This window comes from Carex rostrata, chromosome 16 (genome assembly GCF_964058835.1).
Source record: "Carex rostrata chromosome 16, lpCarRost1.2, whole genome shotgun sequence".
Taxonomy (NCBI): Eukaryota; Viridiplantae; Streptophyta; class Magnoliopsida; order Poales; family Cyperaceae; genus Carex; species Carex rostrata.
The window spans coordinates 2461295-2481273 of NC_135933.1; the positions used below are offsets into that span (position 1 = coordinate 2461295).

Sequence of the window (19979 nt, forward strand, 5' to 3'; positions counted from 1 at the left end):
AATTTGATTTTAAAACATTGCTCTTTCTCTGTAGTCCTTTGAGGCGTCAGTGAAAACGATCTCAAATTGAAACAAATTTGACGAAATAAAATAGATTGTTAGTTAATTGTATATATCTTAATTAAGTGTTAAAATAAATTATTACTGTTGCCTGAAAGTTCACTGTCAAGTCAAACATTGTTCCGTAATCTTCAATGCTGATCCTATAAAACACAACAAATTCAGTTTAAATTATCGAATTTGAAATGAACTATTCAATTTTACCTTAGAACAGTATAAGGAAATATGTATCTCGGTATCTGCAGAACAGATCCGAACAGTCCGTTTCGAATCGACATGAATATTAAGGAAGCTTCGTGAGTTTTTAAATTGATCGAATGTATCCAAATTCTGATTGAATGGTCCAAATTTTAAATTCCAATTTACGTTACAACATGACTTTGCATGGTTGTCGATGGCTTCATAATTTTTTCATATTAAATGAAGTTTATTTTTGTACATAATTGACAAGCTTAATAGAAATTGTACAAACCCAGAGAGAACTCAGTGCATGGCAAAACAATATTAGTAAGGGAAGTGTATCGGTGCCGTGAGGGTAAAAACTGGAGCATCATGTGAAAGCGCAATCCAGTACCAGTCAGAGGTAAAAACTAGTACCCGTACCAGTGATGGTAAAAAGCAATATCCAGTAGCCGTACCATAGACATTGTGAACTAAAACAATACAAGTGGGTAGATGATAACCGTACAAGAGACCCACTGAACTCAATACCAGTATTGAAAGGGCAAAATGGGAAAACCGTACCAGAGATCCGCTGAAACCGGTACCAGTATTAAAAGGGCAAAACTACAAATTGGGTAGGCTAAGTTAAAAGGGATAATTATCAGTATTTAAATGGTAGGTACCGGTAACAGTGTTGAGTACGTATTACCTTGAGAAAGCAACTACTCAAGACGGCAATACATTACAAAGCAGCTATTGATAGCTTTTGTGATCAACTGATCTGACCAGTAATAAACTAAGAAAAATTTAAATTAATTTTCTCTGTTTCCGGATGGGTAATTCTTAGACAAAATATGACAGTTTTTCAATATGAAATGTAAAATAATCAATCGTGCCTTTGCAAGAGACTTTTAACAACCTATTAGGAAAAACAAGGAAATATTGCTAACCACATTTCTATAGCAGCAGCTATGCCAGATCAATGCTGACATGAATACCTAGATTTTTTGAACAAAAAAACAAACATATCATAGCATTCTCTTCTTACAAAAACTACCACATTTTTATTAAAACTTGTTAATTAATACATAATCAAGCCGAGTCAAAAGCAAAGCATACTTCTTTTCATGATAGTATAAAGCAATTACAGGAAAATAATCATTGATAGTATAAAGTAATTACAAGTAAAAACAAATACGAAATACCTAGGAGAAAAAACCGCAGCAATGACAAACCAATTTGCATTTCAAAAGGGACACCAGAAAACAGACCAGTTAAATTGTATTTTAAAAAAAAAATAAGGGAATAAAAGCATATATTGCTCACAGCAAGTTCAACAGACCAGTTGACTTGCATTTCAAACAAACAAAAAAGTAGCTGTTAACCACAGCACAACACATCATACCAAGTACCAACAGATAAATGCCTACGGGCTTTTCCCCTCAAAAAAAAAGTACCAACAGATAACAAAAAGTAACCATACCTGATCGCCTCTATATGGGTTTCAAAAAAAAAAAAAAGTAACATTATATCAGTCATATTTCTAACATCTATTACATCTTTGCACACTACTCACAGTAACTAAGAAAGAAAAAACATAAGGGAATTAAAACGGGAGGACTGACAAAACTAATAGAGTCTCCCCTTGCACTCTGATGCACCGCAATAACACTCTTTAACCTTCACACTGCCGTCAGAACCACGCACCGCCCCTATACCATAATTGTAATGATACGTCAGTTCCTTCAAAGGCGGTATATTTTCACACGCAAAGAACATAACATGTGGCATCTTTTTATCATCGTGATCAAACAGCACGTCTTGCGCGTATAGATTAGGAGAGCAACTGTGATTTATAAACCGCCCCACATTCCCCCTCTCCAGTGCATCTATAGTGTACCCCTCCTCTGACGAGGGGGGGGCCACCTCGTCATTGATGATGATGTCATCGCTCAACAGCCCCTCCCACAATGCAGAGTCATCATAGTTGTGCCCGATGTCAAAGAGATACTCATCATTTGTCCTCTGCTCTGCCTCCAGGTCCTGCAACAGCTCCCCTATGTACTCACAAACAAAACTGCCTGAAGGGATTGAACTCAGAGAACGCACTCCCCAGCCCCGTTTGTCGGTCTGGAATACTTCTAACGGGTACTTGATGCAGTGTTGACTGACCCGGTTGTAGCATGAGGGAGGGCATCCACACATGGGACCGCACTCATATATCAGCCGCTTTGCCTTCACAATAGCACCATTGAAATTGAACGGGATCTGGCCCCCGTTTTTAACCGCACAGGAGCAGGTTTTTGGATCAGAGCAGGGACCTTTGCACGTGCAATCCTTGGGCCGGGTTTTCTGGTACCATTCCGGGTAGACTGTTTTAGTGATGTATTGAAACTGCCGTGGAGTCTTGTTGTCAATGGTGTTTATAACACAGATAGGCAGTTTTTCTTTACCTAGAGATATATCTTTGAAGCACAACCCTTCACGCACCTTTGACCTCTGCACCTTTTTCAACTTGCTCCAGTTCAGTTCGGGTTGCCCTTCTAACCGTTTTAACCGAAACTTGAACACGGCTACCGTCTTTGGTTCTCCTTTAACTATATAAGTCTCCTTCTCACGCCAGTACTTCTCGACCCGGTACAGCCCGTCATAAGTAAAGGTCATCACGACCTTGCCTGAGTTGCTTGTGCTCTGCCCATGTATAACCCGTACCGGTGTTTTCGTCTCTATGCTGTTTTTGAGAGCAAGATTGCCCCTTTTTAACTTCTGATCTTCAGGCTCAGTGTGACCAGGCTTACCAGTCGGTTTCCCTCCAGCACCAGTATAAATCAACACGTTTTCATTCTCCATGTCATCTGAATAACCGCCTGAGGCAACAATACTAGTGGCAATGTGTATGCCATTCCGCATTGTATAGTCAATGCCGGCTTGGGGAGGCCGGTGGAGGCCCAAAACAGAGAGTTCAGCCCGGTAACGGTACTCATCTCCAACGTCAACACCCGGCACGGGACCCACAACTGGTTTGTCTCTGTTTAGGGTTTCATTTAGTTCCCCCAAGATTTTGGCAGTTCTCAGGTCAATTCGGTTTATTCCCATATCTGGAAGCTTCTTACCAGTTTCAACCTCTTGCAACAGTTGTCGGGATATTACTTGGAAGAGGCGCAGGCACCTTTTCACCTTTGCTCTTGGGTCTGTCGGTACATCATCCTTCTTACCTGGTCGGTACCCATTAAGCCCACCAGATTGCATAATGGCACGGCTACCGTACTCCTCCAGATCCACATCCCCCGATTCACGCCTATCAATACGGGGAAAACTAGGCAGGCGCTTGATGCCAACCCGTTTCATAGCAATGACTTTCATGGGAGACTTTTTTACTATTTCAGGTGGGCTCTTAACGGATGGGACAGTTGTTTTAGATGCTTCTTCATTTTTCACCTTACACCGAATTTTTATCTTAATTGGTTTCCCCACCTTGTTTTCTGCGGTATTTAAAGTGCACTTGCTATCCAAATTAACCCCCTTTCCTTCAAATCTCTCTGCACCTCTGTTATCCAAGTCTCTTGCCACTTTGGGATCGTCAGACTCCAAACCGAAGGATTTATGCTTGAGAGACTCATTTTTTGCGTGTTCATCCGCTTCACCAACCTCCTTGCTGTTTCCATTAACCTTTTTGCATTGCACCCTTTTACTATCAAAACCAGCCACAATGAAACCTAGATTTCGACCACAGCCCGGCGGGTACCGACGAATTGCTGAAACCGATCTTCTCTTAGGAGGTGGGTACACCTTTGACCTCATCCACCACTGATCGCTCGCACCATCATTCTCTAGTATAGATTTACCATTTTGCCCCTCAGCGACTAGAGGCTCTCCTGCAAGGCCTTCTTCAATAACTGCACCTGCTTTATGTGAAGAATTACAGTTTTGCCCCTCGTGAAGTGGCATCTCCTTATGGGTTATCTCACCCTCCTCTAGTTCAGGTTCAGCCGATATCGACCTTTGCTTCAGATTTTCGGCCAATGGTACATCAGAGATCTTGTTTGACATCTCCTGTATAATGACCGTTTCATCCATTCTATGGCGACTAAATAGAAAGAAGACCTAGTAGTAATTTTTCTGCAAGAGAAATAAAGAGGAGTTAAAACAATAGAAAACAAGGAATCCAATACGTTTAACAAAAACACAAGCTGCTGATATATAAATTTATAAAGTCGAAACAAGGAAAACAATCTGTTGATATCGACCTTCATCAAAAATGCTACATGCACTTCAAAATTTATAAATTTTTAGTTCACTCCAGATAAGATCAAGAATGCATCAAGTTAACTACACCATACTAATAGAGAAATTTTTGTGTGTTCGTCTTTCAGACTCTTAATCTTGTACGTAACTAACTCGAAAAGAACATGAAATTTGAATTCTTCTTCTGGACTCCAGATTTTGGAAAAGCATTGTAAAAAGATAGGACGATAACTTGTGGTATAAAAAATTGTGTAAGTTTGCAAGTGTTCTCCTTGCTCAATATAACCAATCGAGACTTCTAAATTTGTAAGCTATAATTGTTCTTCATAAGAGTGCAAGAACCAGACTAAATCAAACACTAATTCAGCCACAGATCAGACCAAAAGTACAACAGTATAAACAATAAAAAAAATGGCAAACCTAACACTTTCTGGTGACAAAATATAGATCAGTTATTGGATTAACTCCTAGATAAAAATGAATGCATAGTTGTTCGAAATAGTCACCAATTCATGTTGTTTCACTATTTCAATTAAAGATCGGATTAGAAGCTATTCCAAATAGTTAAGTTAGCCACTAACATCGTTAACCCTGCTTGCAATTCATAAACATTTTTGTGTCTTCTTTTGAAATTGTAATTAAGAAGAAATCAACAAGGCACATGTAATAATTTTTTTTTAGCATTTTGGTAGATCATTTTGAGAATATATCCATTTTTAGCATATTGATGCATCAATATGATGTAAATCATCATCCAAATTTTGTTTTTAAAAACATACTGGACTTCTTATTTGATGATTGATTATTGTAGGCATCAATGGAACATCTTATTCAAGTCAGCATTAGATCCTACAATAAATTAAATTATTGTTCGATTTTTATTCACCTCAATGAATTAACTATTGCTATTTCGAACAACTATGCATCCATTTAATTTAGAATTAACTCCTAGATAAGAATCAAGATCATGTTTTGGAGTGAGATAAAGTAAGAGATAAGATAATAATTCTTCTCTCTATTCTCACTGGACCGAGTACTTTTTCTTTACTTTATCTCAATCTCAAACATAAGCAATAGGATTAGTACTTAGATTAATCAAGTACCAAGCTACAAGTGCAAGATCCCTAACTAAAAAACCAAAACAACTAAAGATCTAAATTTTTATGAAATCAATCTCAAGAATACAGATCCGGATCTCAAGCTTACACCTCTCAATAGCCTTGGAATAGCTTCCTCTAAGTGAATACTGTAACAGAATCGGATCTAATCATACTATCGGGTCAGTTTAGGTCTAACAGTTCAGATCTCACCTTACAGATATAAAGATCGAGAAAAAAGAAGAAATCAAAACATAGTAAACCCTGCATTGATCGCCATCTCAACTCTACCATCAAACACTCGTATTAATTGATCTAGATAGATAATAACAATAAAGAATAGAGAGTAGACAGATACTACCTTGATGAGAGAAAAGAAGTCTATACCACCATTGCTAAGTCAAGCTCTCTTCTCTTAATTTTGAATTTTTTTTTTTTTTTTTTTTAGGATATTAGTGATTTTAAGTAAGAATTGATAGACTAGAGAGCAAGTGATAGTGAACAAACTAGTGAAAGGTTTTAGAGAAATAAGGAGGGTTTTGGCTCATTATAAATTCTTGCACCGGAGAAACATTAAGAGATAAATTAAATGAGATTTGGCTTTCGGTGTAAAAATTAATTATAGAACCAGAGTAAGTAAAATCACGGGCGGAGATGAAGATGCGAGTAATTGGAATTATCACTTAATCTTAAGAGCGAACCCATTAAAACCACTTTGGATCCAACAGGCATCGGACTCAAACTGAACTCAAAATATAGATACGACAAGGAATTTAATCGGAATTTGAATGTGTAGAAGGTGAAATATTATTTTTGATTTTAATAAAAAATTTATTGATTTTATTATATATATAAAGTTTCGACTACATTATTTTTATTGGTTTCTTTTATTGTTCAGATTAAATAAGAAAATTGTACTAAATATTAATAATATTTGCTCTTTTTTTATAGAGCTATTACATATCCGAGAAAAATTAATTAAATTTTAATATGTATAATTAATATTTTAAAAATAACAAAGATGACTTAGTCACTCCAACTTCCTACAAAATCCGTCCCTAAATATAACTAAATATAATACACATATAAAAGTAACTAAAAAAATTGAGCCCAGTGCCATCTGCAAATTTTCTCCATTTATTTTTTTTTTTTAAGTTCCCAATAAACTTCAGAGGAAGCTACATCAGAATTATGTTCAGAAGATCTAATCCTTCCATCCTAATTCACGCTTCCCAATTGTCCAATTTTCTAATTAGTCAATTTTCGATTTGGCCCAATATATTATTCAATTACGTACTATAAATACTGACTTGTCTTCTGTTTTTTGAACTGAAAATCTTATTTATTAGACACAAAATCTTATAAGTACTGTGATCTGTGAAGCGAGGATTAGTGAAAGCTGTTTTAAATTTCCTTTTAGGATTTAGTAATGAGTTAGGCTAATATGACACTAGTGTTATATCAAACTAAATAACACCACATCTTAAACCCTTAGATCTGCTTTAAGATTCGTACAAAATGAAGTGCTTGAACAGTAAAAGCGGATAGTACGAATCTTAAAGCAGATCTAAGGGTTTAAGATGTAGTGTTATTTAGTTTGATATAACACTAGTGTCATATTAGCCTAACTCTTTAGTAATATCTATTACAGTAATGAAGATTTCAGTGTTATGAATATTGTGCAAACTCTTATAAGCTACATCATTGTTTTTTAATGTAGTATTTCTTAAGAATTTTAATATTGAAGATATTTTGTTTAGTTCAAATTGGAAAATTAGTATGGAAGTATTCATGATTTTCTATTTTCTACCGTGCAAAAAAAAAAAAGTTACTAAAAAACTAATTCGTGGGTTGATTTTGAGATTTCTAATTTCCTATTAAAATTTTGAAATAGTACAATTTGTCAATGTTGTAAAAAAAATTAGGGAAAATTTCCACTGTACCCATCCAAATATTTGAAATAGCCAATTTCCCCATCAAATTACCATAATATCCAATTTTCCCATGAAAATTTAAAATTCTTTCTTATATCCCCTTTTACTTATTTTTCTTTTCATTTAATTATTTTAAAATTTAAATTGACCACTATGCCCCTCTGATTTTAAATGGATATGTCCATTTATGTTTCAACAGGATTGAATTTATAGGATTGAAGAAGAAAAGGAAAGACGCTTCATCTTCGCACCTAATATTTCATTATGTCTATCGTATCTTCCCTTCCTTTCTTCGCTAGAAAAAATCTAATTTCGAGGATTTAGTTGAAATCAGTGAAATGGAGACCTTTCTCATTTGACGATTTAGTTGAATCCGTGAAAAAGCTCGGTGACATTTCTCATTTAAGTTGAGACTGGAATTTCTCATTTGAAGGTTAGTTCTTTTGTTAATATTAGCGTTGCCCAAATGAAAATGAGAAAAACGGTGACCTTTCTCATATATATATGGTGATATTTCTCAAGATTGTTGCTTTTTTCTTGATTTACGTGTGAAAAATAGAAATGAGAAATTTCTGATATTATGATCCAGAGAGATGTTGGTTTCTAGCAGCAACTTTGGTTGCGACAATTAGATGTGAATAGTAGTTTTTTTTTTTTTTTGGAGATTAGATGAATTCTGAGATGTAAAAAAGGGGTATTGCAGGTGTTTATTTTTTCTAATATTAAGAGTACTGTGTTTGTAAACCAAGATTAATTATTACAGAACTAAATTATATTTTCTTCTAAACAGCATTTACTATGGAAGACGAAGATCCTTTCTCTTCTTTTGTAATCCATCCCGACCCTAATCCATCGATTGAAGCTACAATCTCAAGCCAAAACCCCGAAGATCAAATTGAGAATCCAAAGTTACAAGCAAGGAGAAAAAAGAAGAAGCATGTTAATAGGAGTTCAAAGTAAGTAGTATTTTTTTCTTCATTTCTAATTATTTCTGCATTTAGCCAACAAGTTATAATTTAGGTTAAATAAATAAAACACAATCTATGTAACTTAACCCCGGGTTTCTAGTTAATGGAATAGGTATTCTGCCTTTTATTAATAAAAACATAAATTTATAACAGTGACTGAAATTTATTAAAAAATTTAATATTAGTTTTGCAATATCTGACTTCTTATTTTTTTTTTCCAGCATAAATGAATCTCATTATAAGATAATAGTGAAATATGGTGGATATTTTAAACCAATCAACAATGGAGCAAAAGAGAAATATTATTCAAGGAAGCAGAGGACTATTTATTTGGAGGAGACATGCTACAGTGTAGAAGAATTATTTGAAGAAGTTAGCAAGTTCTATCTAGAGGATGACTCTTTGAAGCTCTCATTACTTTTTGTAGACAAACATGTTAGTTCTCAATCCTTCATTAAAATTGAGGATGATACAAGCTACAGATTGATGCTTTCAATGTATGAGGAGGAGAAAAAGGTGATAATATATGTGAATGCAGAGAAGATTACAACTTTAGAAGATGGAATAAGGATAGATGAAACTGTTGGGACTGATACAGAAATTTGGGGAAATGAATATCGGTTGGAAGATATTGAAAATGGGTCAGATTATTGTCACAGTGAGGATAGTTATTCAAGTCTTGATAGCGAGACTGAGGATGAAATTGATATCGAGTATGAGGGAGAGTTCTATTCATATGACAAGGATGATCCTAAGATGGATGTAGGTGCACAGTATCTACATGTCATAGCATTTAGAAGGGCTTTGAGTCACTATTCTACCACCCATGATTTCGAGTTTGACTTGGGTAAGAGTGAGCCAACACGAGTAACAGCAACTTGTGCAAGTCGAGATTGTAATTGGAGGATTCATGCAGCAGTGACTGAAGATGGAGTGACTTTTGTTGTGAGGACCTTGCAGGAGGACACTGTGAACTGAAGATGTAGTGACTTTTGTTGTGAGGACATTGTGAACTAGTACAGATTTTTGATTGCTGGTACAGATTTTTGATGTACTGATTTAATGTAGTCTTAGGTGTTTTAATGTACTGATTTTTGATTGCTGGTACAGATTTTTGGTAACTGGTACAGATTTTTGATTGCTGGTACAAATTTTGTGTTTTAATTAGAAGTTTTAATGTACTGATGAATGCCTAATTATTGGAGTAGTCTTAAGTGTTTCATGCATTAAGTGCATCAATTTATGTATTTGGTCTCAGTTTTAGGGTTAATTTTCAAATAAATAAACAGAAGAAACAAATAAATTTGCAAAACATAAGAAACTGCCCCATGTTGCTGTTATGAGTGTTTTATGTTGTTCCGTACTACTGGTACCAACTTCTCGTATCTACTGGTATAAAGAAAGTCCAAAGATATGTTTGTAAAATTTTCTAATTTATATTCTGTATCGTGTATGGATCTTGATGGATTTGAACCATCATCCCCCTGAAGATTCAGGGACTCTATCCAATTGTTTGAGCTAAATATCCATTTCAATGTCGGACTTGAGTTAAAGAGCACACAAAATGAAAATAAATATTACATAATTGACTAATCACATCATATTCCAATGTCAGACTTGAGTTAAATTATGAATTGTCTCATCTGCCGTTTGATGAAACTCTTCCTTTGTCATTGTCAACATATTATTAATTGAAAATAATAAAAAGGAGCAATTGTATTTTATACTATTAAAGCTTGCATCATTTTTTTTGTGGTTGAAATAACCCTTGAGCATCACTTAACAAAATAACTGTTACATTGTTTTACATATATATTAGCATCTCGTACCAGTAACCTCAAAACCAAGTTAAAAATATACATCACTACTCAGCCTTACATCAAGGAAATTAAAAAGAGGATATGAGAAACCTAGATATGAAAATTGCCCTAATCTAGCCATTTATGCATTAGGTGGGCCCTGTTGTTTTCATCTCTTGATAAATAACCACATTCAAATCCCTGATTTGCCCTTAGTAAATTACTGACACGCATCAGTTCAGAATATGATTGCCAATGAGCAGCTTGGAGACTGTTTCCTCTTCTTGGATGCACCATTTGTACCAGTACTTGTGAGTCCGTGTAAAAAATGCAGCTATTGAATTTCAGAAAAGTTGCTACCCTTATTGCTAACAACACTGCACACACTTCGATAGAGTGCATAGCACACAAAAAAGAAAATATATGAAACAAAATCACATAAGTATGGTGCATTATATATATTAAATCTCAATCAGTACTGGTTCGCATATTCAACCTATACCTTCTGCAAATATTCAGTGGAACTCAATATAATCTTGACTTTTTTTAATAAATTATTGGACATGGACTTGCTTCAAAAAGATGAAGGATGCCAATTATTTTAGCATGAGCTTACCTTATCCATTGATTTTCGTATTAAAACTCATTAGACCTAGAAATTGATAAGATTTCAAAATTTAATTTCGACAAATGTTTGGTCATACCTTTGATTAGTTCAAGCGAGATAAAATCACAAAACCTAGAGAATAAGGATGTCGTGATCAAATTCAATCTCAACCGCTTTAGCTCTGAATTTTCTCGATTTTGCTGAGAGTGACACGCATGAGGGAGAACTTGGGCTATACAAATTTCTCGTGCGATCTTCAGTCAAATCTCAGTTTTGCTGAGAGAGTGACTCACATGAGGGCCGGGAGAACTGGAGCTGAGAGAGGTGGGCCTAAGACATTGCTTTGATGTTCAATGAGTTAGATGGGAAGAACGAAGGAATGGAGAAATTTTTGTTCTGAAAAGGGGAAGGGAGGAAGAAAAAAAAAAGGCAATGGACACCTCAAGTTAAATTTTAGGGGTACAATGGTTAATTTAAATTTTAAAATAATTAAATAAAAAGAAAAATAAGTAAAAGGAGATATAAGAAAGAATTTTAAATTTTCATGGGGAAATTGAACATTATGGTACTTTGATGGAGAAATTGGCTATTTCAAATATTTGGATGGGTAAAGTGAAAATTTTCCCTTAATTGTTTAACGGTAGTCTATTCTTCCAACAAATGCATGTTGTTATTTACAATGCTTCTATTGGACAGAGGACAATAACTAATTAAAAACTTCAAGAAATAATAATAAGAATTTGATGGGCTTGAGAGCACTTTCTCAATAATTCTGGATTCGACTGCACAAGCAACTGTTTGCTTGGTGACTACCCCATTCCAATTCCCATGGAAAGCTCCAGCATGTCCGGTAAAAAGATCGATCCCAAACTCGTCCTCTCTCACAAATTCGCTGAGGTTCTCTCTCTCTCTCCGTCTCTGTACAATTGCGAAGTCAAACAAATTAAAACCACTGATCCTTTCTTCCTTCTTTTTTTTTTTTTCTTTTTTCTTTTCCGTATATTTCCACAGGATGAATTTTCCTATTCTGAAAGGTCAGCAACTCTGTCTAGATTCAATTTTCAAGCCAATTTTCTGTATTTTATTTTTAATTATGATGATCAGCTCCCGAAACTGCTTTACTAATTAAAAAATAATTGTTTGTTTTTAAAGGTCAGTGAGCTTGGTGCTCACCTACAAAAAAATAATTGCTTTATATATTGAGAAGTATAATTCTGTAATATACGTTCCAATTTGGCAAGTAGTTAAAGTAATCCATTAGGATTCAAAGAGGTCCTGACTTTCATGTTGGCATAATTTGGCTTAAACATAAATTAATATTATTTTAGTATGCACTGGTATTATACCTGACCGGCGAGATGCGTAGATCTAAGTTGTGCTCATTGCATGATATAATTAAAAAAAGATGTTGATTTTTTTGTGGGAACAATTTTGTAGAGATGTAGCAATATATGCTCTTGGTGTAGGCGCATGTGGTGCTGATGCGGTAGACACAAAGGAACTCCACTATGTCTACCACAGGGATGGCCAACCTTTTATCAAGGTTATTTTTTCTTCACAGTTCAAGCATTGTGACACCGAAATGAATTTAAGCATGCTCTATGCCATTATCAGCACACAATAAAACACAAAGGAACCACCCATGATGAAATAATGAGAACCATCATTCCCACTAGTTAAGTGAAATTGTTTCGATGTTTTCTTGTTTCAATGCAGGTTTTGCCTACTTTCGTTTCTCTCTTTCCATTTAAGAAGAGTAATGGCCTTGGACTTGTGGATGTGCCTGGTTTAAAGTATGCATTTTTTTGTCTATTTTCAAAATCGCAATAGGCCCCTCGTAAAAGGGCTTCTCGAAAGCCCATTATAATATCATTTGGATGCTTTAACCTCCACATTTTCACTTGATGTAACTATAGAAAATTGGAAGCTAGCCCATATGTCATCGAATCAAGTGCACATATACAAAATTAGTGGGACTTGCAAACCACCAACATTTGTTATTTGATTTGCTCATTTTGGTCTAAACCATGATTTTATATCGTGGAATTTGATTCTTTCATGAACAATTTTGAATTGTACATTTTTTTCTCTGTGTTCTATAAATTCGTGATAGAGATTTTTCTCTATTTTATAGGATGCATTTAAAAATGTTCAAATTTCGAAATATTCATTTCGAAAACCAAATTAAGCAATATGCTAAGCTCATTCACGGGCTTATGCTAGCCTATACATTAATGTCCATTAACGAAGAACACTGAACCTTTTCATTAATATGTTATTTTGAGTGGTAGTATGGACCAACAATAATTGTTGCTTAAATTTGAACCTAAAGAAGTCAGGTGATTAGCTGAAAACAATAAAAGGAACTGGCATTTTGTATTTTTTTATAAAAAATTGTGCAACTTCTCATTTTCTGAATTTGGCAGTCATGATCCAAGTCTTTTACTTCATGGTCAGCAATACATCGAGGTGTATAAACCTATCCCCTCAAGTGGCACTGTAAGTCCTCAAGTTTCTTGTTTCTCAGTAAAGTTGGGTTGTGTTCGTCTTAGTTTTGATATTGAATTTGTATAATCTAATATTTTTGTTCAGATAGTAAACAAAGCTTCCATTGCTGGTTTGCATGATAAAGGTTTGTGCACGTTTCATCTTTATAGCTTTATTTTTCTATCTTTGAGGTGCTGTTTTCAGTCTAATTAAAATTGATGGTTTTTTGGATGAATAATTCTCTGGGATATAATTTACTACTACAAGCCTGGAAAATCTCACAATGTCAGAAGTACCCTTAAACTTCTTTAAACTGAGGAGTGATGTTATCAAACTTTTGACAGAATGAGTTTTCTCTAATTTTAATGGTTCATATTCACATATCACAGGCAAGGCAACGATTGTTGAGCTTGAAACCACAAGCTATTTGAAAGAAACTGGAGAGATACTGTGCATGAACCGGTAAAGATATTTATGTAGATTAATACCAGCTAAGTAAGCCAAGAAAATAAGGATTAAATCTCAGTAGCCTCACATAAGCACAATTAAGATGATGTAAAAGAAGAAATCAGAATATGCTGAGTCTAAGCAGTACTGAATTCTGTAAGGCTTAAACTCATGTTTGCATCTAATATCCAGCTGCTTTTGGACCATTTGCAAATTGCAAATAACACACAACTTTTAGGTTTTATTTTCAAGTTTCAATAAAGTAAAATATTAGGTAGAACTTAAAAAAAAAAAAAAACAGAAAGCATCTCAGTTTCCTCTCTTGGTTAACTTTGACAGGAGTACAGTGTTCCTACGTGGTGCTGGAGGTTTTTCTGATTCTTCAAAGCCATATTCGTATACGACTTATCCAGCCAATCAAATCTTTCGATTCTCCATTCCAAAATCTAATCCGACAGTTGTATATGAAGATCACACTCAAAATTCCCAGGTATTGTTTTTTGTTTTCATTTCATACAAGTAATACACTATTTCCTCACTTCCGAAAAGACTAAAGACCTGCTGTCACAGTAGCAACTTATACTGTTTTAGTACCATACCGTAAGAAGTATAGATACTCATATACTTCTCCTTATCTGCTGCTTGAATTTACACCTTATTTTTTTTTGTTTATTTAAGCTCTTCTATAATAGGCACCTTTTTTTCAATATAATGTAGGCACTTCTATACCGATTGTCAGGCGATTACAATCCTTTACATTCAGATCCATCAATTGCAGATATTGCGGGGTTTACATCCTTATTTCCCTCTCCTACCTGGGTCCGGATCCCCTAAAGTAACCCAAGTTTGAGTTTAGATCCAGACCCGGACAGAGGTCGAATGCACGAGGCCCCTTTAATATCCGTGCCAGTGCAGATCAGATGGCTTGGATTACTTTAGGGGATCCAAATTCTTCCTACCTACACAAGCAATAAATTATTTTATAACTCAATTTTTTTTCCCTCTTTTACATAGGTTTAGTCGCCCAATACAGCATGGACTATGCACCCTGGGATTTTCCATTCGAGCTGTGGTAAAATCTCTCTGTAATGGTGAGCCAGCAGCCATAAAAAGCATTTTCGGCCGGTTTCTATTGCACGTCTATCCAGGAGAAACTTTGGTCACTGAGATGTGGCTTCAAGCCCCACGGTACATTCTCTCTCTATTTTGCTGCTTTTTACTGGTCTAAGTTGCATACTGATCAGTGAGTTCGTTTATTACTTGAAGACCGCCCGAGACGTGATTTAGGTTTTTAGCTGAAAAATAAAAAGGGGGCCTATCATTCGTACCATTTTGAAAAAATGCCCATGATGTATAGTACTTAATGAAGACATGCTGTTAAAAGTACTTCGAATCTGCTGAAACCACACCCCCCCCCCCCCCCCCCCCCCTGTTTGATTTATGCAATATTATGTACCCCACCAACAGTCATGAAATTTGCTGCATGTTTTTCTGTTTAACAAACAACTTGAAACTAAGACAGTTACTTGTGTCCCTATTATAGTTATTTATGTTTATTTAAGAAAAAAAATTCAAGACTGTCAAGTTATTTAATTTTCAAAACATTGTGTCCCTATTTAGTTATAAAAACCAAGACAGTCACTTCTAGCTGGGTGCAATTTAAATGCCATCTCTTGACATTTCGTTCAGTGATATGCACACTACAAAGTTAATTTGTTACGGCAACTTTAAACTGATTAAGAATTATCGTGGATATCACTCTGATTGTTGCTCTTTATTTACTTATCATCTTGTTTCTCATCATATATCCCTAAAGTTCTTCAATTCCTGAATCCTAATTACTTGTAACACGAGAGGCAAAAATTAAATGAAATTGTTCTCTAAAGTTGATCACCGGGACATGATTGTGCTCCAAGTGTGTAGTGGAACTTATTATGGTAAATTGCTGATTTCCAGCTAAACAAGTTTTTGTTGCAAATAAATCTATAGGTGTCCTCTACTAATATAAAGAAAAAATGGGGCTGTTTTTGCAATCTATTTTATGCAACTGTTGAGATGGGATTTTAATTATAATTATGACTTTAGTGCTATTTTAGATTGCAGTAGGTCACTGCTGTTTTGTTGGAATTGTATTATCCTTTAATGATTTTTTTTTTAAACTCTAATTTCTGATAGTTAATCAATTTTTTTTATGCAGAGTCATTTATCAGACAAAAGTGAAGGAAAGAAATAAGGCTGTTCTTTCCGGTTACGTGGAAATCAAACAAATTCCTTCGTCATTATAACAGAGAAAGCAAAAGTGAAGAAGGGAAGCTGGAATTGGTACTGGAGATCTCCAGTTTGTTTTCAGCAATCAGCAGCAGTGATTTATAGGTAGTTGGGAGATCAAATCAAATAATAATGTAGACTAGTAGAGTAAAATAAAAGGGTGAAAATGCTCAGTGAACTTTTGTCATGTTTCAAATAATGCCTGCCTGGATTATAACTGCCACATGTAAAAAATTTCAGAGGTTGTCTCATTATTATTTTTTTTTCACTGTACATTCAATAATTGAGATGCTTCTTTTGCACTAGAGTTCAAATTTTTGACACTGCATATATATAACAAGACCAATACAGTTTCAGAGCACCCAGCATTGATTTCAATTTAAGTTAAAAGCTATGTGTCAGAAAAATGAAGAACAAAATTTGTTTTTGGTTATATCAAGTATGATATTTATTTTAAAACGAAATTTTAAATAATGTTGTGCTCTTCCCGCAAGCTTTGAGTATGTGTTAAAATAAGAGAGGTTTGCTGTATATCATTCGAGATGATTTCATACTAAACAGGTCTAGCAATTTTGTTGTGTTCAGTGTTGTAAATAATGGTACGCACTTGTTAGACGAACATGGTATCGTTAAGCGATTATTCGGGAATAATCAGAAATAATTGGGCATAATTGAAAATAATTGATCAATTATTCGGAAAAAATTGTGACGGTTTGATCACCGCTAACGACTAATCAGACGATTAATTGGCCTAAACGGACCTTTTTTACAACGATGGTTGTGTTACGTCACACTTGCATGATTGCATCTTCGTTTATGTGTGAATTAATAAAAATTTGAATGTTTGTACAAGATTTATATTTATTGAAGTTCACACAAATTTCAGCTTCCTCGAATAAAGTTCACGCGATGCGCGACACGCGAGCAAAGCGGATTTATTCTGGGCAAGCCAAATTATTGCATATTTTAGCAACTTTATCAACAGGTGAAAATTGAAAAACCTAGCTTCCTGATCAAAGAAAATAAGAATAGCACATTGCTTTCAGTGTAACAAAATGCGGCCTATGCAGCCGCATATGCGTATGCGCTTCTGAACCGCATAGAAAAATGATATGCGGTTTTTACTGTGCACGTGGCGTATCTTTCTTTCAAGAGTTAATATTTTATTATTTTCTTCACGCGGTTTATACTGTGCACGTGGCTTCAATTATGTATTGATCTTTTAAAGTAACAAATAGGAAGATATGAACCGAATGGTTTCAAATAATTTGGACCTAATAATTTTGGACTAATAACTACAGTAACATTTAACTATAGAGTTCAACTACTAAAATACAGATTAATAATTATCTAACTCATAATATATTATTATACAGATTTTTTAGTTTAATATTTTACAATATTATTTATCTGCTCCGTATATATAAATTCACGTAAAAATTCGCATATACAACCGCATACCGCATAAAAACCGCATTTTGTTCAACCAGATGGTCAAAATTTCATCAACCCCCAGATCCCGACCCTGCAAAATATGTACAATTTTTTGTGCAAGATGTCTTTTGTCAGAGATTGGTAAAAAAATATAAATCACACTACAGTCCTCGAGCTCTGGCAGAAATCACACTACAGTCCTTGGTAAAAAGAAATCTTGAGCTCTGGCAGAAATCCTGTACATTTAAAACTCAAAAAAAGAAGGCAAAAGATTTGTCTGGCAGAAATCTTGCTATATCCCATGTCGGTTTTTTCTGGTCAATAAATGAGTGGATGGCAGTTGTTTTGCTTAATGTGCTCTTGCAGTCTTGCTTACATATTCAAGGGAAGATATGTAAGCCAGAGAGAGAACAGAGCACTCTGCACTAGTTTTGTTAGCTATATTTCCTCAAAAAAAAAAAAGTTTTGTTAGCTATTACGCCTAAGGGCTTCCAATCAAAACAAAAACAAAAAAAGTTTTGTTAGCTATTCACATGCCATGCAATGATGCAAGTATGCAACTAGCACATAGTACTATTATTCACCGTAGTCAAGTAAAAAGTTAAAATTGAAAGCAAAAAAAAAAAAAAAAAAAGTACAAAACTAAAAGACTTGCTTTGCTTTTGATTGTCCTATGACCTATGGTCAAAAGGCTGCTTTATCTCGCTAGTTAGTTATTACACCAGAGACTATATATGAAATAGTGAGTTAGCAAGAATGAAGCTAGTGGAGTTAGTAATTTTAATAAAATATTTAATTCATCTCGATTAGAGTTAGTTTAAATATTAAACTGGTATTAAATAAAATATTTGATTGGTATTAAATAAATTAAATATTATATTAGATTAGTATTAAAAAAAATATTAGTTCAAATATTAAATATAATATAATATTAATTTAAAATATATATTAGTATTAAATAAATATAATATCAAATTAGATAGATATTAAATAAATGTTAGATTAAATATCATATTGTAGCCATTTAAATATTAAATGTAATTTAAAAAGAGACAAATCAAATTTTAGTGATCAATTTTTGACAAATAACAAAGTTTAGTGACTTCTAGTGAAATTTACCCTAAAAAAATGATAAATACGATGTAGAAGTTTTTTTTTTTTTTTTTACAGTTGTAACAACTGGGAATTTATTTGTGTTCTATCATTTTATGCGGTGACACTGACAATCGCTCAGAAGAAATGACCTTAATCCAAAATGGTAAAAACCCTTGACATCAGCTTGAAATCATTTCAAAACCGTACTTCAATCATGATATGACAAGGTATTTATTATTTTCACCCAGTCAGCTGATTTGTAGACGTAGTAGTACAGTACCACTTTTTTCTCCAATACATCGAGGAATTCTTTTTCAAGATAAAAAGGGAAAAGAGTAAGAGAGGAGAGAACTGAGAAGATAAGCGCTCGTGACTTGTGCATGTTTCTCCGGTGCACCGATTGATTCTCACTGATTGAAAATTTGATACGCTTGTTGGTATTTTATATTGTAGAATTTTCATTGGAACTTAGTATTGGGATTCTTGCCTAGGCGGTGTTTTCCTTTCCGTCAACTTTTTGGTCTCAAAACCTGTAGGCGACTAGGTCTGTTGACATAATTTAATTTTAAAAATCTCTAAGATAGAGATATAATTTGACATGATGACATCTATATTAGATGGCTTTTGCCTTAGCCCTTGACTCCTTGAGCGAGTCCATACCACCTTTTGAACTATCTTTCTTTGTTTTCTTCCCCCAATATAACTAGAATTCATATCACATGACATGAGGTACGGTACCTATTTTAAAGAAGCCTCCCTCGTACATTGTGTAGAATTGAGTTGAATTTAAACGGCAGTGAGGTAATGCAGAGAATCTAAACTCACATAAACAACCATCCATAATACATATCCTCTGCATTAACTCAAAAAGGAAATTCATTTTTGAGTTAATGAATTTCAACCATATGATTTTAAACGGAGCCAATCCAGCTCCTGCTTATCGTATTGGGGTCCTTTAATATTAAAGTGTCTTGAGTGACAAGATTATCACCTGATACCTGAATATCTGACACGAGCATTTAAACCGTGCTATATTAAAATTACTTGGAAAAAATCCCTTGTCACTTTTTACTCTTTGTAATTGTTTTGCACATATAGAAGCTGAAATATAATTCATTGGAATGCGACGGGGCCAATTGCGACGAAAACAAACATCCACAAATCATGGTCCAGCTAGCCCTAGCTCTAGTCGTAGACGAGACAAAATTTATAATGCCGCTAACCGTCTGACGTTTCACCAACCATGTAATCCAATCCGAGGTCATTCCATTTGAAAGTTGAAACACAAAATAAAACAAATAAGATTCTATCCAGTTCAAATTAGTAGGATTTGCCTAGGCATCTAAGATCTAACCAGATAGGAATATAGGATACCT

At 34.5% G+C, this 19979-nt stretch overlaps 2 protein-coding genes and 1 pseudogene across 4 annotated transcripts; 2 read left to right on the plus strand and 1 right to left on the minus strand.

Annotated features, from left to right (window-relative positions):
- Positions 1–1496: 1496 nt before the first annotated feature.
- LOC144567822 (histone-lysine N-methyltransferase, H3 lysine-9 specific SUVH6 pseudogene) lies at positions 1497–6038 on the minus strand (annotated as a pseudogene). Of its 2 annotated transcripts, none has more exons than XR_013515514.1 (2): positions 5952–6038; positions 1497–4341 (listed from the first exon to the last, which is right to left on the minus strand). The product of XR_013515514.1 is annotated as a histone-lysine N-methyltransferase, H3 lysine-9 specific SUVH6 pseudogene, transcript variant X1 (transcript). The 2 variants fall into 2 exon arrangements; XR_013515515.1 differs by having other exon boundaries at positions 5926–6028.
- A 2010-nt stretch (positions 6039–8048) lies between these two features.
- LOC144567664 (uncharacterized) lies at positions 8049–9444 on the plus strand. Its single transcript, XM_078317829.1, has 2 exons — positions 8049–8454; positions 8688–9444. The coding sequence occupies exons 1-2, from the start codon at positions 8297–8299 to the stop codon at positions 9442–9444; spliced, it is 915 nt and encodes a 304-aa protein (XP_078173955.1). The 5' UTR covers positions 8049–8296.
- A 2198-nt stretch (positions 9445–11642) lies between these two features.
- On the plus strand, positions 11643–16376 carry ECH2 (enoyl-CoA hydratase 2). Its single transcript, XM_078317355.1, has 11 exons — positions 11643–11769; positions 11884–11906; positions 12310–12415; positions 12589–12665; positions 13299–13371; positions 13465–13504; positions 13749–13821; positions 14146–14296; positions 14524–14594; positions 14821–14994; positions 16004–16376. Exons 1-11 carry the CDS (start codon positions 11701–11703, stop codon positions 16089–16091), a joined length of 945 nt encoding a protein of 314 aa, XP_078173481.1. The 5' UTR covers positions 11643–11700; the 3' UTR covers positions 16092–16376.
- The last annotated feature ends 3603 nt before the right edge of the window (positions 16377–19979 follow it).

Excerpts from the sequence above, each read along its gene's own strand:
- LOC144567664 (XM_078317829.1), top strand. The coding sequence starts at position 8,297 with ATGGAAGACGAAGATCCTTTCTCTTCTTTTGTAATCCATCCCGACCCT. Across the intron at positions 8,455-8,687 it reads CATGTTAATAGGAGTTCAAA|CATAAATGAATCTCATTATA; the intron begins GTAAGTAGTATT and ends TTTTTTTTCCAG.
- ECH2 (XM_078317355.1), top strand. The coding sequence starts at position 11,701 with ATGGAAAGCTCCAGCATGTCCGGTAAAAAGATCGATCCCAAACTCGTC. Across the intron at positions 13,822-14,145 it reads GAGATACTGTGCATGAACCG|GAGTACAGTGTTCCTACGTG; the intron begins GTAAAGATATTT and ends TAACTTTGACAG. Across the intron at positions 14,297-14,523 it reads ATCACACTCAAAATTCCCAG|GCACTTCTATACCGATTGTC; the intron begins GTATTGTTTTTT and ends AATATAATGTAG.